General features: G+C 40.9%; 1 protein-coding gene across 1 annotated transcript; it reads right to left on the bottom strand.

Moving 5' to 3' along the window:
* Positions 1 to 325: 325 nt before the first annotated feature.
* Positions 326 to 13,980, bottom strand: ccdc92ba (coiled-coil domain containing 92Ba). Its single transcript, XM_072392524.1, has 4 exons — positions 13,479 to 13,980; positions 13,077 to 13,217; positions 7,765 to 7,812; positions 326 to 4,443 (listed from the first exon to the last, which is right to left on the bottom strand). Exons 2-4 carry the CDS (start codon positions 13,207 to 13,209, stop codon positions 3,740 to 3,742), a joined length of 885 nt encoding a protein of 294 aa, XP_072248625.1. The 5' UTR covers positions 13,210 to 13,217; positions 13,479 to 13,980; the 3' UTR covers positions 326 to 3,739.
* Between the last annotated feature and the right edge of the window lie 3,094 nt (positions 13,981 to 17,074).

The raw sequence follows: 17,074 nt of genomic DNA on the forward strand, positions 1-17,074 counted from the left end.
TATCTTAATGACCAAACTGACTCTTTGTCAAGTTCTTCCATTTACTTTAGCGATAACATATTACCTCGAAACATTTTGCCTTTTATTTTTTTGATAACGACTGATATCTGTTATTTTAGTTTTGACATACTTTATAAGTTTATGAGCCTTTTTCCTACAAAAACCACCAAATAGATACAGCTGACCTGCCTTTTCATCCAAAGCATTGCTGTATATATATTGATATATATTGTATATGTTGTAAATATCTATTTAATTTGAATGATGTTTTTTTATGAAGGAAAAGATAATGAAAGATGTTTCAGAAACTTTTATTAGTCACATTTATTATTTATTTCATTCATTCATTCATGAGGCTCACATGTATTTTTCTGGTGAAACTCAACAGATACGCTTTTTATTCATTTTTAATCCGTGAAGGAAAATGTTCTATCTAATAAATGACTGAAGTGAAAACATATAATCACTTGCAAAGTTATTCTCTTGTCCCTTCTTCGACAAACTTTCCAACAAACAACAAAGTCGTCGGCAGCTTCCACCACGATCCTCCGTTTTATTCCAGGTTCGCGTCCGGCTGATCGCTGCGGGAAGCCAGCACAGTATATGCGGTGTTCAGTCAATGTTTTACGCTCATCTGTTAACCAAAAACCATAACAACAACTCAGACTGACATCTTTCTGTAGCTGTGTACAACACGGCATTATTGCTTTAAACTATGTCAAAGAAGATGCTCGATGGGGCCACGTACAGTCCAGGGAGACTGTTTGACTCCAGCCAGGACTGACCCACAATAATGAGACTGGATGAAAGGAAGTTATAGCGAGGAGCAGAGGACCGCCAGTGCTCAGAGGAACAGAAGCGCAGACATAATGCTTTTGTGGTGTGAGATCTGCGGTGGGGTTGAAATTTAGAAAGAAAACAAATCTGGCAGTGAGGATTTTACGCGCTGCAGCTGAGATATGAGTGCAAAGACATCTTTGTTAAGGCGTCACACTGCTCGTCTCCATGTTGATTTGAGTGCTGGGCCTCTTTGGCGCTTTTGCTTTTTTTCCTCAAAGCAGACAAATGTGTCGTCGAAGATTCAAGCAGCTCTGATTATTTGCCCATTGTGTTACGTAAGACCAAAGTGTGGATAATCTAGTTTAAAATGCCAGAGGAGATGAGGGTCAAATGTGGATGGAGAGTTTGAAATGGACAGCAGGCTGAGGGATGCAGTCTAACAGTCTAGAGCTCAGTTTTCCTGTTTCCAACACGACAGCTTCGGACTAATCGTTTTAAACTGTCGAGCAAGAATAGTGCACACAGTCGTGCTAATGGATCACCGACCAAGAGGTGACGTAAACCCTTATAAAGTTTGCATTTCTACTTAAAAAACAAAGGGAGAGACAAGCTCATTTTTATCCAGACAGTCTCAAGTGACACAATAATATGCCTGCTTGCCTAATGCGGCTTCAAAAGCAACACACCGTTCCTGGAAATGAACACTAGCACAATAATAATGATAAGACAGTTCAGAAAAATATATCATCATAATCAAACACAAAGATAATCAGTCAGTAAAATCTATTTCAACACATGTCCTTAAACCAACTGAGGTGACCTACTACGAATAATATTTTTTTATATATTGCTATATCAACGAAATACTTGTGAAACACAATGTTAAACTTTTAACTAGTAACCAGGGGAAAAATAAAAAAAATCCACAGCAATGAATCACAACATAAATAAGTCTTACAGGAAGTTACTGCTGCCCAATTAAAACTCAGCGAGTAAAACACAAAGGTTGATCTAATGTAAACCTTTAAATCTCAAACAAATAGTATTATAACAAGCACTTGAGGAAAGAAATGTGTAGTTTCCCCACAGTCCTGTTTCTTTGTATGTATCACAGGTCCTCAAATAAGGCGGTAAATAAAGTGGGAAATTAGATCCTAACTGTACTGCTCTCTTTGTGTCATTCTCTTGTTGTAACACTAGGGGGCACCAACTGCATCTGTCTAGCAACAGAGGACACAAGTACAGACACAAACACTCTGCTGTCTTTGTGTGCATTTAGACACGGCTGTGTTGGGGTTTTTTTTCGGGGGGGGGGCGCCCATGTGAACCATGTGTCCCTTAAAGCCTTCAGACCTCGTTGCGTTCAAAGACACAACAAAAGCTACAGTCACCTTTTTGTTTTCCTGAGGTGAAAAGAAACCCCTGCACAACAACCTCAAAATTAATGAGCTGTTGTCAGTGTGTGTGTGTTTGATACCACAAACCACACTTGAGTAAAACACATGGTCCAGTGAGGCAGAACTCATATCGCCGTGATTCAAAGCTGTCAAAACATAGGAAGAACCTCAGTGTGTCATTTGGACAAACTCACAAACTAAATTGTTTTGCACACAAGCAACACCACTGCTGTCCAACCGTCCCCTCCACCTCACACAGGCACTGCGGTGCAAATGTAGTTTTTAATCTTTGAAGAAACCGTTGACAATTAATCCATAAAATTACTTAATTGCTTCACTAGTTAATTCAGTGAAGTGTGTGTTTTTATGTGTGAACCGTGTGAAAGAAAGCTCAGTTACCCTAAAGTATATTACAGTGAGGGAACATTACCAAACATTAGAAACTTTTTTAAAGTTTGTCTGCTTAAACCACGATCAGCTTTCACAGAGGACATTTTGATTAGTTTTAGCAAGAGAAGGTTTTTTGCCCTTTTTTCTTCCCTATTCATCACACAGTATAGGGGGCTGTATTTGCTGTCCACTGTTTTAAGCCCCTCTTTCAAAAACAGATAGAAAGAGGCTGGAAATATCCGATTGCAAGCAAAAAAAAATTGGAAGTTCTTTCTGAATCAGTTTGAAATTGAACACGCATCTGAAAAAAATGGAACAAATAAAAATTCTCCATTTTAACATTTTAGATCCCAATGAACGGTTTCTGCAACTTATCTGTTCATATTTACTTTTCCAGTAAATCGTTTTTCAGTATTTCACAATGATGCAACAAGAAAAAACCCACAATGCAGTGAGACAGATTTTATGAACGAGAAAATAACTTGTGCTTCTCTGCGACTGTCTGTCATGACACAAGATGATGGTGACTGGTGTCTGAAAACTGTCTCAATGAGATACCTGAATGGACCTAAACTAAAGTTAATGTATGAGTATCGTCAGCTGTGAAAAAAAGCCTACAAGGAATTACAAGCTGCTATTTCTGTTCTATTCATAGTGCGGGAAGCTTTTCTGATCAATGTGAGGCGTCCCCCACCCCTCAGGTATTTCCAGCTGTAACTCAGTTAGAGGACACAAACTTTTGCATTCATGGGGTGATTTGTGTTCAGCTTTGAGAGGTCACAGTTGGTTGGGTCCCACAACTGGGCTGAAGTCCACCTTAAATGTCTGCTACCACAGTCAAACTCACAGTCATCTTAAATCAAAGCGGGGCTACTTAGTAATAAGGCTCCACAGTATACTGAGCATTTAACAGCAGTGTAAACAAAGCGTCTTAATTTCATCCTAAGACTGAATCAAAGTGACTCTTACTGACGTTTGCTTTGCAAGTTATTTAAGGTTATATCAAAGTACATATTAAAAAAGTATCTACGGTAAGTGTGATATAATTAAATGGCTAAAATCACTCCTGGTATTAATTCGATCAAAGTGCAGAACAACAGCAGTCAACAGTCTGACAGAGGATAACTATACAGTGGTCGCACTGTAGTTACAAGCAGATGTCACATTCGTCACTAGTCTGCCTTCGTCTGAGCAGCAGGGGGTGCTGCTGCTGCTGACACCAGCCTGGCTGCTTCATCGTGGGGCTCCACTGGCCCCTCGCCGCCTCCTTCTTCCCCATCCTCCCTCTCCAGGCCCAGCGGAGGCTGTCTTTGTGCCACAGCGTGCCTGGAGCGGGCTCTGTGCCTACGAGGGTGGAGGAAGAGTGCAGGGTCCGGCATGGCCGTGGGCTCTGCGGGGCCCATCACTTTCTCCATGGGCACGCACTCTCGGGCGCGCTCCACTCTTGAAGATGCCCTGATGCTCTTACGCTTGGGTTTGACCACAGGGGAGGAGGGGGAAGCTCCCGATAGGGGAGACACAGAGTTCTGCCCGGCACCATACTGACTGCTGGCAATGGCGAGGAGTCCCTGCCTCTGCTGCATCCGCTGGTGGTGCAGTTTCTGCCTGGCGGCGTGCAGCTGGAAGGAGAGGTACGCTGCTGCCTCTGTCTGCTTCTGCAGCTCTGTGTTAAGCACAGTTGAACAGTGGCTGCGGCGTTTAAGCTCCTCAAGAAAATGTCGCTCCTTTTCCTTGAGATTAGCTCGGAGGGCTCCCACCAAAGTCCCTTTGTGGCTCAGCTCCTTACGAAAGTCTCCTAAAGTGCAGTCCTGCTCTGCCAGACGGCTTTCCAACTCCCGACAGCGGGCCTCCAGGATCTCCTCTTCCTCTTGAAGCTCTGATACAGAGACAGAACAGAACTGCAAGTGTTAATTATAAATAGGAGATATTTTAAAAGTGTACATTGAAAAGTGCGCTTTTAAAATACTGCATCATAATGTACAAGGTTAAAAGATTTATAAAATAATAATTATTTTAAACATGTGCACAGCTGCAAAAAAAAAGAAAGAATGAAAAAGAAAAAGAAAAAGAGAGAAAAAACATTGAGGCAGTGTATGCATCTCACTTAAATGAGTTAAGCAAAATATTTTAAAAGTGTACTTTGAAAGTGCGCTTTTAAAATACTGCATCATAATGCACAAGGTTAAAAGATTCATAAAATAATAATTATTTAAAAAATGTGCACAGCTGCAAAAAAAAAAAGAAAGAATGAAAAAGAAAAAGAGAGAAAAAACATTGAGGCCGTGTATGCATCTCACTTAAATTAGTTAAGCAATGCTTTTGTTTGCCCTCAGCATCTCTAATCCTCAGTACACGTGGCCGTGGAAGCACAGCTGAAAGACTATCTAGATCACATTTCTGTTGGGATGACATGAAAGCGGTTATCAGGGCTAAGTGTAAGTGCTTGGAAATTCAACGGTCTGTTAGGGATGATCTGTAAGGTCAAAAATGATACAGCAACCGTAAAGTCGCTCAAATCATATTGTGGTATTTGTGGATTCATGAGTAAATGAAGTAAGTCAAGTAAACATCTGCTCCACAAGGGATTTCTTCAAATATCTGACAAATAAACAAACTCTTTACCTTCCAGGAGTTTTATGCAAAGCAGTTCACATCCATTTTTGTTATTAGCGTAGATGAGTTTGTGAGCTGTGACCAAATCAGTTCACCATCGCATCCACATTGAACATTTGTGTCAAAATTTCTGTGATCATCTTTAATAGGCAAGACAGAAAGATGCGTGGAAAACTAAAACGTAAAACTTCGGGCCACGGCTGCTTAAGAGGCATAAAGCTACTGACATAGTGGGGATTATGATAATAAATGATTCAGTAGTGAAGTGTGGAGCAGAAAGTTTCTGTTAACTCACCCGACACAAGTGATTTCACCTCTACAGTGGATTGTAGTATCACATGTTACTGAGAGATGTGTGCTGCTTTATCATGTCAGTACTGTCCATATTAAGGGGAGGGTATGTAGGTCACCATGATAATCATCTTGATTATAATTCTGTCCTCTGTTGTTCACCTTTCCTGTCATCTGCCTTTGTAGGACCACAGGAAGCAGGCTGGCTGATGCTCGTGTGAAGCAGCTGCTCCATAAACCTTTGCACACTCTGCAGGACAAAGAGCCCACCCTCCTAATTCAGTCCATCTTCTTATTAAAAATACATTCTACCACACCCATGGTTTCTCTACGGCCAACGCTGATCTTTGCCGAATCACTGGAGTTGATGTATGATGCTGATTGCTTTACATGTTTTGGTTTGGCTAGTTTTGCCTCACACACCGGACTATTTAGTGTGATGTGCAGAAACCGTAACAGTCAAAGGATTTTTCATTCAAAGAGAGGAGATAACCAAATGTTAAACTTAAGATTGCTTAAATACACACACTGAGGAATACTGAGTAAGAACAAAAGTGGCTATGTAATCTGTGAAAAGAAAAAAAAGAAGTAAAATTCACTAATTTACGTGATCGAGTTAAACAAAGAAAAAGATAGATTTGTTTAATCTTATTACACAGTCTGCTGTGCTGAAAATGATCCAGCATCGTAGAGGCTGTGGGTTTGGTTAGGATGTAGGGACGTTGTCACATATTTCACACTTCTTTTACTGTCCATATTTCCACAGGAACAACACTGCACTGCCCTTAGACTTGCCTGCCTGTCAATCTGCTCAGTATCTATGCTCAGGTGTCGGGCGATGCAGATTATTAAAGAAACTGGCAAAAATAGTTCCAATGAATTTGTCCACGTCTCATCAATCAAGCAGCAACAGAAAGTTCTTCCAAACAGAACTACAAAAATGGACTATTCCTCGAGCTTTTTCTCCCTGCCAAGGTCAGGTTTAACACATCATACTGCTTGTTTTTATCACTCTCTTGTGGTAGACAGTCTCTGTGCTGTTTCATTTCCGGGAGGAGGGGGGAGGTTCTGATGAAAAGTCCTGAGTCAGCAAAGTAGTGTCCGGACTGACTGAGCTGGAGCATGCCAGTTCAGAAGGAGATTACGTGCACAGAAGGTGGGCACTGACCTCTCTGCCCAAAGAAATCTGTCATTGAGGTACTAAATCTTAACATGTGACTGGAGGTTTAATGAGTTCTGGAGGTGAACTTAGAAAGCCTTTAATTCCTAGAGAATTTGGGGTTAAAATTGTTGCATCTTATCGTTTTTCAGTCTGCATGACTTTCCTCTTTAATACTTCTTCTCTATCATCCCTTCTATTTTTTGTATCTTTCCATCTCTCTCTGTCTTCCAGGATGGATGATCTGCATACCAATAAGTGTCAGGTTTTCTGTTGCCCATCACCACACCCAGATCGAGCTCATGTGCCACTTATAGACAAAATGATGCGATCTTCATATTATTCCATGCCGCCATCTCCCCTCCTCGCTGACCGTATTCTAACCCCCTCAGCTTGTCTCTAAATCGCTCTCCTCTCCACCTCACGTTACCTCTCTCCGCCTCTTTTTCCAGGCTCTACATCTCAGCAGAGTCTGTAAGCGGACACTTCCGCTGGGACCTCGAGGAGAAACGAGAGCAGAACAAGAAAAAGAGTGCGGATCAATTTGTGAAGGTGGGGGTAGAGCAGAGGGCCGTGCTGTATTGATGGATGGAGGGATAACCTGCCCTGGAAAAGGAGATGGGATCTAATGGCTGAGTAATGCAGCAAGCGCAGCTGCCCCCTCTAACTTTCAACATTGACCCAGCTTTTTTACTGCTCTCTCTGCATTCTGTATCTCATATACTATGATGAAATGGTACTATCTCTTCGTCCGCCCTGCCACAAGCAGATAGTGAGCCTTTCTTGCCAACATTTAGCAGTGACATTTCTTTCACACAGCAAAAACCTAATTAAAAAAAACAAATATAACCCCTCATGGCATGTAAAAGCTTTGTAATAGCCCCCCCGTAGGGATGTGGACGCGGAGAGGGGGTCGATTGGGGGTCGAGGTTGAGTGTGGTGAAGACAAACTAGCTCCGCAAGATGTAAACACAAGTCTGTCTTAGTCCCCACACCAAAGGTCTGACAACAATCCAAGAGGCAAAATTACAGCGGAGCGCAGGTGGAGAGATTTATGGCAGAAAAAAAAGATGCACAAAAAAGGAAGGATTATGAGCACCGAAGGCCTTGTTTTTTTGTTTTTTTTTAACATACCTATCTGGTTCCTGCCCGGGGGCTTCACCTTCAGCTCGCTTGTCAGCTCTGAAAAACACATGAGAAAGACTCAATCAGAGGAAACAGAAATTGATCATACACTCCGAGATTAGATAAATGCACTGCTTAAACGAGCTGAGGTGTCTTGTGCTATTAAAGCTGTAATAACATGATCTGTTTGCTGCTGCTGGTTAACATCCCAGCTGCTCGATGCAGTGTCTTGCACATTTTCAGTGAGCGTCTGCATAAGTCATGAAACAAAATCTGAAACTTCCCATCAAAGGTTGTGTGCCAGAAACTTGGCCTGCTACAGTCCAGGGAGAGAAAAATCTTCTTTACTGCTGCTAAAGAAAAAGTATTAGCATTCCTCACACAAACTCACCATATAGTCTAATGCAACGTTATTTTGAACCAGAAACCCCCCCAAAAACAATCTTTTGCTCTTGTTTGTCGATATTTTGTGCATTATTCTTGAGCATTTGAAAAGCTTTTCAACACAAAGCTACAGCTTCAAACTGAACCCTGCACAGGTGATATCCACGTGAGGCTTACTGAAAGTAAATCGGTTTAAAACACATAACGTATCCACACACAAGGTCATTTCCAAAAACCCTCATCATGGTGCTTGAGCTCAGTTTTCTCACTCATTTAAACTTGGTTCCTGTGACAAGCTGCTGCTCATGTCTACACAACAGCTGGAAACAGAGGTGACAATAGAACCGTTGAACACCAGCATAGCACTATTCAGTGGAACATCTTCGTAAGATTAATAGCTTTGTAATTTAGGACACATTTTTGTAAGTGTATCCTTAAAAAAATAAATCCCAGATATTCTGTTAGTATTTTTGCAAGAAATACAAGGTCATCACTTGGACTTGTTTTGATTTCAGAGCTGTGTGGCGGATTTTCAAAACCCAAAAAGATGGGACGACCTTACAGGAAGAAACGCAGCAGGATGGAGAACACTTCAAACGCCTTTTGATACTGAATCGAAGAAAAGCGTCAGCAGAACGGACACGAACGTTTGATAATGAAAGTAAGAGCATTTCCAGAAACAATGTAAAGAAAACTCAAGGTGTCGGGACTAAAGAAAACCACTTTTCATTGAGGCTAATTTTCTAAAAAAATGTTTCAATATGTTAAGGAGCATAAAGATTGGACTCATTGTGTGTCTCCTAGCAAAGTCTGTGAGTGAGTCTTGTGATCTGGGCTTGCTTCAGCTGGACAGGTCTCGTTTCAGCAATGAGGTCAGCTCAGATGAATATACTGAGTGACCTGTTTTTCCATCAAAAGAGATTTTCCTCTCTAATGGTGCAGACATATTCCAGACCTTAACCCCAGTAAGAATTTCCAGGATGTGCTGTAAAATGTTATACAATCTTACAAGATACAGATATTGTGTAACTTTTGCATATTTGTGATTTGATACACTGTGTGAGGAGGGGACTGTACACACTGTATAGTCAGCTTTATCTATTTTTGTAGGTCTTGCATTAGTGGATCTGTTTCTTTTGAATATTTTGAATACCTTTTAGAATAGAGTCAATGGAGAAGATTTTAAAAAATGCTATTGTGTTACTTTTATAGGCATGTGGGAAGTAGCGGTATTAGTGACTGGTGTTAATATTAAACCAACATTGATGTGATAAGGTTTGAGCAAATATTTAACAGTATAACAGGGCCATTTTAGATAGCTCTTATCTCATATCAGTGCAATACGGCAAAGGTTTTAGTTTTGGTGAGGATAATGGATCAGGCCGGTTTGTGTGTGTTGCTCCGGCATTAGTGACCTATATTGCAGCGTAGATTGTTCTAAGGGGGTGGGGGGTTGGACCTCTGCTCGTGTCTGGCCTGCCACTCATCCCGGTGATGATTCAGAGCAAACTGACTGCAGCAGGGAAATCTCCACATTCAGCTCATACAGCGGTGGTTGTGTAGATTTGCCTATTTCATTTGATCCAGAACCTTTTTCAATCCAACGCCCTGCAAGGATTCGTTTATGTTCACGAAGTGAGAAGTGAGAACAAACTGTGTAAACGTGAAAGCCTGTCATTGAATATGTGTCCCACGATATGAGCAGAGAAATTGAGTTTAACTTATTAAGTAAATATTTGCAAGTTTTAAGGATAATTTAGTTTAATTTATAGAATTACAGTTTAGTTATTCCCAGGCTCTCCCTGTCACACCCTTTTTCCTTTCCTCTGCAGTCAGCATAACACGCCCACGTATGCCGCTGGCATGAAGAGAGAAGGATGAAGAGGGGGGTGGAGGAGAAGGGGCAGTAGCAGAAAAAAAATAAAAATAAACATTTTTCATTTAAAAAAGCCAGAAAAGAAGAAAAGGAGGAGGGGAGAAAGAGAAGAAGCCAGCGTAGATTAACCCGAGCTGCTCCAAATTGACAAACCCTCTGACACTGGTTTAATATTTGACTGTAACTGCCAAGTGAGGAAGAGCTCAAGAAGTCTTCCTCTGTGGTTCTCCTCGTGCACTATTGTCATGTGGCGTGCATGAAGTTAACTCAACCACAAGAGGCTGATTGTAAGAGATTTTTTTGTCAATAGTCAAACAATAAAAAATGAACTACTCAGCAGTGCAACATCCAGCGTTAACGCTTTGTAGGTCAGTCTTATCTCCTGCAGTCGAACTGAGCGTTCAAGGTTTACTCTTTCATCGATTCAACCTTGAACGCTGCAAAGATATCCTCAAGAGCAAACACCCACACATGCACAAAAACACAAAATATCAGTGAAAAAAAAAAAAAAGTAATTTAGCTTGTGCCTCAAAGAGGCTGCAGCACAAGAGCCTTTATGCTGATGAGCAAACTCAAGGTGTTCCGAACAATAAAAGAGGAGCTCAGCATTACAAAGGCAGAGCTAATATGTAACGGCAACATCATCAGCTCAACCTTGCCGCACCCTTCCAGGGATCACATCGGTGAGCTGGCAGCAGATACCCATCACACTATGCCTCCAGTTTTGAAGCTTTTACATTTGCATAGAATCGCTGTGAGTTATACAGGTTATGTACTGGTAAAATGTTTGTGACAGCAGCATATCAGCCACCAACAGCTGAGTGGAGGGGAATTTTCTGCCGATATGAGCAGACAGGAATACAATCAACTCCAACTTGGACACGGCTGTCTTCAACTTAATTTTGAGATGACTGTTTCTCTAAGAGGCAAACATCCATGTGAACAGAAAGAATGGTGCTTAGAGAAGAAAATAAAGGACAACCTTACATATGGTTACACTGTTTCTCCTTTAAGTATGTATTCTGTAAAGTGAACATGAAACCATTTGGTCTTACTCAGTATTAAAAAAAATATGTTTCTTAAACTTAAAGCTTTTCTACTCTGGCATGAGAATATTGTGAGACCTTTTAAGATGCTCAGCAAAAAGTGTAAAAGTGTGTTTTTAGTGAAAGTAATGTGATCATGCAATCCCACAGAAACTCCTGAGGAATGTAGAAACAGACTGAGGAGAGGATTCACAGTCCATGCTGCAGTGACTTATTTGTGTACACGGGGAAGAAATGTGTTTGCTGCAGCTGAGAAAACGCAGCAAAACTTTTCAAACACTTCTCTCTCGATTAACTCATCTTTAAAAAACAATATCTTTATGAAGTTTTCACACACAAGCCTAACTTTAACTTTCACCAAAACAATCTGTAAGAGCACCACGTGGGCTGCCATCTGCAGAAAGAGAGCCAGCAGAAGCAAAAGTAGAAGGGAGAGAAGGAAGAGACGAGTAAATAAGAGGTGGAAAAGCTGTAACCACCACACACAGCTGCACTGAGCAGATGTGATGCACAGCAGAATTACTGAATGACAGAGGGGGTCGTTTTCAACAAAAAACGGTCACACAGGCTCAGAGCCATTTATCTCCCTCCCACACACACTCACGCAAACACAAAAAACCCTCCCCCCGCTGCTCTCCCCAGTATTTGTGCACCACAATCCTTTTCAAATGCATTACTAAAGCGATTTATGGACAAACCATCATGGATGTGTTTGTACGCATATTTTTTTGTCTGTGAGAGAAAAATGTGTGTGTAGGGACAAAAATACGTTAAAAACACCCACACACTGGGTTTCACCTTTTACCTGAGACTATTTCTTTCAGGGTTAACACTTTATTTTAGATTCAGTTTACTGACAGGTTTAGGTACAGGTCAGTGCTGTGGTTTGACAAGAGGGGAAAAACTCGTCCAAGGAACGGTGAAATTGAATGGAATGTCCTCACATGATTAGGTGTGTGAAATCATCTGGACATGCATGCTTGATTAAATGAAAGGCATATCCATTAGTCCCCAAACAGGAAATGATGCAATCTACTGGAATTGTAGCATGACATCACCATGTAGCCATTGTCTGGCTGTGACTGATGACAGTGTGCACGCACACTAAATGAACAATGAGGACCACACGCACACACATACACACACAAGGTCTGGGGAGATTTAGTGTCTTTGTTTTAAAAGTTATTACTGCTCTGCAGATTGTGACTCAACACAGAGGGAAATTAAGCTTATTTTAAATGACTTACAGCTCCTCTTGGACAGAAGCAGAAGAAGATCAGGATGGCAGCTGGATGGATACGCACAAAGTGAAATAAAATCTCCAAAAAAGGCTACATAAGGGTGGGGTTTTTTTTGGAGTTGTCCACAGAGCCTGTCATTTAAAAATCTCAGTTAAAACCTTTCTTTTAGGGTAAAGGGTGATGTCTTTGCTGATTAATAAAGAGCAGCATCAGCCAAAAAGAAAACACAACCAATGATAATCTCATGTGTGCTGAAGTAAAACATTTGTTATCAACAGAAAATACACCACAGAGTATTCCAGTAACTGATTGGAAATTATTCAAGCAAATGTGACTAATTGGGTCTGGTTCTGATGCGTTAAACTTTAGGATTTACTGTTTTCTTTGTCATAAGTGAACATTTTGGGGTTTGGGCCTGTTCGTTAAAGCAATACACACATTCAGCAGACTCTTACTGAGCTTTGAAAACATGTTATGGCCCAATTTTCTTTCCTTCATCACATTTCACACATTAAGCAACTCAGAGTTTCAGCTCTACACTTCTAAACTGGTGGGAAATAAGTGGTTACCCGTTTTGTTGTCTCAGGAGTGGAAATAAAGTTTCTCATCCACTCTGATCTTTATTAACTAAGAAAATCTGTTAAAAATGTCCAGCCATCAATATTAACCCCTTAGACAAAAGTATAAACCCTCACAGTGCAGAATAACAGTAGGCTGCAGTCAGACATTATTCTCCTCTGTTTCTGTAAGGATCAGCAGAAGTTCGCCCCTCACCTGTGCATCGTTTCTGCAGGGAGAGGATCTCCAGGTGGAGGCCATGGAGCAAAGTGAGGTGCTCCTGTCTGAGGAACACCATGCTCCTCTCCACACTCTGTATCTGCCGAGAGAGGCTTCTATCATCACCCATATTGGAGTCTGCAGACAGAGGGGGAAAATCAGGGGACAGATTTGATGTTTTCGTTTAAAAGAGTAGCTTTTATAACTTCCTACCACAATGGCAGGCTTGAACAACAACTGGTGAATCTAACTTTCTCAACAGTGCACGTCAGCCACAAAACGGAGCATGTTTTCGACTGAGATCACGCTGGGGCTGTAAATAAGGTATCGATAACCTGACAAATTCAAAACGGCAGGCTTTCTAGTGAAAGATAACTCATTGCAAGTGTCTCTGCTTACCTTTAAATGGATGTTAACCACCAGAATTTAAGAAGTGTGGTTCGCAGACGTCATTTAAACGTCCCCCGATCCGCGCATGCTGGTTTCCACGGTTGGTCCGAATCCTGCAGACTGCGGCATTCACCAAAAGACATTTTATCTGAAGCGTTAGAGTGCTTCTCAGCGTCATGTGACGACGATTTAATTAGAGAGGAAGAGGCAGAAGGACTGCGAGCAAACTCAAAAAACTGCCCCTCGCTGCAACATCTACGTCGAGCATCAGCGGAAAGATGGTGTTGTCGAATGGGTCTATAGGAAAGCCTGCGAGGAGAGTGCGCAGTCCATTTTTAACATGCGCCACCTTCCTCCATCACCCCCGACTGAGGCATCGAGCAGCTGGATGAGCTGGGAAATGATGAAAACAAGCCATCGGCATCAGAACACGCGAGATCATCGTACGAGGGAGTCAATTCGAAGGCTGATTGGTGGAGGCCTCTCAGAGCTGCGCGTCTGCGCTGAGCAGGATCAATACGGAGCTCGTGAGAGTACAAAGGAAAAAAGAAAACTTTAACATTATAATGGGGGAAAATAAACGAGGATATACCGTAATTCACGTGGACAGACATCGATTTATTGTATTCAACTTGCTACAAATCAGTCAAGCAGTTGATTATTAAGGTGCTCTGAGCACCGTTGGCCATGGTGATGGGTGTGATTCCAGCACCACGGACAGAGACACGTGAGCTTCTGCAGAGGTTCTCAACATGTGGGCCGCGGACCCCGTGAGGCTCCAGGAACTCTGCTGGTGCTTATGTAATTCAAAAGGAGGAGGGGCCAAGATGTCACTGTGGCTATATTCAGCAAGGACCATTTTTAAATTGTCAGTTTAATATAATTAAATAAAGTGGTTGCAACAAGGATAAAACCATTAATCTATTCAATCACACTCTCATTCGACCACAAAATATGCGAAGAACCATGAAACGCAATCCTGTTTAAAAAGGGGTTTGGATGCAGTTGTTTGGACTTGTGTCTTTTTAGCTCCAATTGGCTGAGACTTCAAGAGCCCATAGAGGATTGGCTACTGGGGAGTGGACTTCCTGGGGACAGACTTCTTGATAAAGACCTGGGATGATGTCAGCACGGGGACTCATCTCCCTCTCCTCCCAACCAGCCACACTGTTACCACAAGTCCTGCTGAGTTGTAAAAAAAGCAACATATCTTGTAGTTTGAACGGGTGGGCTGCCATATTATTTTCTTGAGTTTCTCCTGTTTTATTAGTCTAGGGAAGTAAGTGGTTGTCTTTGGTTTTGAACTTGCTTTGTTTAGGTCAGCTTCCCTGTTGAAAATAGTTTTGTTTATTTGTTGTTTTGGCCTTGGCCCATCCTGAAGCCTATTAGTTTATCTCCAAGTGGACATTATATTTCTGATATGAATTATAAATAAACGTTTATGTTAAATTCTAAATAATGTTTCTGTGGCTGCTTGAGGGTTGAGGAAAATGGGTCACATTTATATCCCTAGATGGGGCATAACACTGTGTAAAACATGAGAAACAGTATGCAGTGATATGCAGATCCATTACACTCTTACACCCTCAACATGTTTCAAAACAGTTGGAATAAGATCCAATGTCACAGGAAAACATAACAGTCTCAAAATGTTCATCGAGCCAGTTCATTCCTGCCCTCAGACGACAATCGTCGTCGTTGAACATATTATAAACTACTTGGTAAAGCAAACATTGTAATGGCATCATGGATTACTGGCTGCTGCGACCCACCTGCTTGGCTAAACACACCAGATGTGTTGGACACACAAACCACATTATTTTGAAAGTTGTGCTGGGCTGCACAAATAGCAGAAGAAGAAGAAGAAGAAGAAAGCAGAATTAATTTCCCTCAGTACAAACGAGACTGTCACTTATATGTTTTCTAAGTTCTGTTGTGAGTAAAATACTGGCTTATGAGATTTGCAAATCACAATAATTTTTTATGTACTTTTTATTATAATGCTTGATTTACAAGGAGTTTAAAACTTTCATCGGACCACAGGACATGAATCCATCTCACCATCAGTCCATCTTAAATGAGTGTGGGTCCAGAGAAGGCAGCAGTGCTGCTTGAATTGTTTTTTCTTTGTTAAGTGCAGTTTTAACATGTGAAAGCAGCAGCTATTCTCACCACCAATGGTTTTCAGAGGTTCTCCAAGGCCCATGTTATCATTTCCTTCCAAAGATTGTGTCTGTTGCCATTGCAATGCCTCTTCAGGGCTTCAACATTATGGCCATTCGATAATGGTCATCAGCACAGTTTTTCTGAATGTTTTCATCGTATCATGTTGTCAGTTTGGCCATTAATTACGCCCCACTTATGATGAAGAGGCATGAGACTTACATAGGTTTCTAAGGACAAACGGCAACAGCTATTTACACAATTTCTGAGATACCAACATCATCACATTGCTGTGGGCAATTAAGTGGTTTTATACCCTTCTGTTGTAGGCCATTTACATTGAGAAACATGATGCTTTAAACGTTGACCTATTTGACTACAGAGTGGTGAACCGCTCCCCAGCTTTACTTCTGGACAACATTCATATTAAGTCATGTTATTGAGTATCTGGGGGATGTTTTGTTGTTGTTTTTTATGTTGTCTTTGTATTGTTCTGAATTGAACACATTTAGTTTTTATTTACATTTAACACAACATCCATCATAAACTTTTAGGAAAAAGAGTCTTAAAACTACTGGTAAAAATCAAGGTCGCTCCCATAAATGAGAGTATCTGGTGAATTAATGTAGTATTCAATAAAACGTCCTCTTGAATTTCACTTATTGGTCCTTAATAATGCTCCACTTTGCCAACTGAAGGAAATAGGATGCATATTGCTGTGTGCTAAACGTCATGATGATATAGATATATACAGACTCTTTTCCCAGAAAAGCTGAAAATGTTTCTAAAATGCACAAAAAAATTGTATAATGTATAGCAGGAATGGACAGATTCCGCAGCAGTGAGTATCTTTAGTTCCCAAATGATTGTGTCATTTAAGAGGAAGGTGATGTAACACAATGGTAAACATAGCTCTATCCCAACATTTTTGAATCCGTGTAATGAACTAGATATTTGTTTACATTTTCTAAAAATATTGAAGTTGGTTATTGAAAGTAATGAAATCATTTTCATCTCTATCGGGATAAAAAATATTTTTTGAAAAATCCACAAATGACAGATTTAGGTTTTTGTTTAATTTCAGATCACTCAAGAATTTCGAGGTGTTCTACTCACGATTTGCAGTTCTGCTTGAGGCACTTTTTGCCCTGCATTTCATTGTTAACATAGGTCCGCTCAGCCAGCCACACCTGTAACTGCTCCTTTCATTTTGGTATTTCAGGAAGAGTAATTAACCCCTTTTAAAAAGTTACCCTAACAGGTGCTACTCAGTCTACATGAGTAAATCTATTTGTAAATTTTGCTAATAAAACATTTGATCCAAATGATTGAAATACTTCTTCCGCTGGTGCTTATTGTCTGTAACCTTTAACTGAAATCATTCAACCACTGCAGGCCGCTTATTTACAGCTTAAACTTCAGTTATAAAACCTGCAGAGACT

This window comes from Leuresthes tenuis, unplaced genomic scaffold (genome assembly GCF_036924035.1).
Source record: "Leuresthes tenuis unplaced genomic scaffold, fLeuTen1.0.hap1 SCAF_9, whole genome shotgun sequence".
Taxonomy (NCBI): domain Eukaryota; kingdom Metazoa; phylum Chordata; class Actinopteri; order Atheriniformes; family Atherinopsidae; genus Leuresthes; species Leuresthes tenuis.

What these genes read in the sequence shown, in the direction of transcription:
- ccdc92ba (XM_072392524.1), bottom strand. Translation starts at nt 13,209, where the DNA reads ATGGGTGATGATAGAAGCCTCTCTCGGCAGATACAGAGTGTGGAGAGG. An exon ending in CCTGCAGAAACGATGCACAG is followed by an intron (nt 7,813 to 13,076) that starts GTGAGGGGCGAA and finishes TGTGTTTTTCAG; the next exon opens with AGCTGACAAGCGAGCTGAAG. An exon ending in CCCGGGCAGGAACCAGATAG is followed by an intron (nt 4,444 to 7,764) that starts GTATGTTAAAAA and finishes TCTCTGTATCAG; the next exon opens with AGCTTCAAGAGGAAGAGGAG.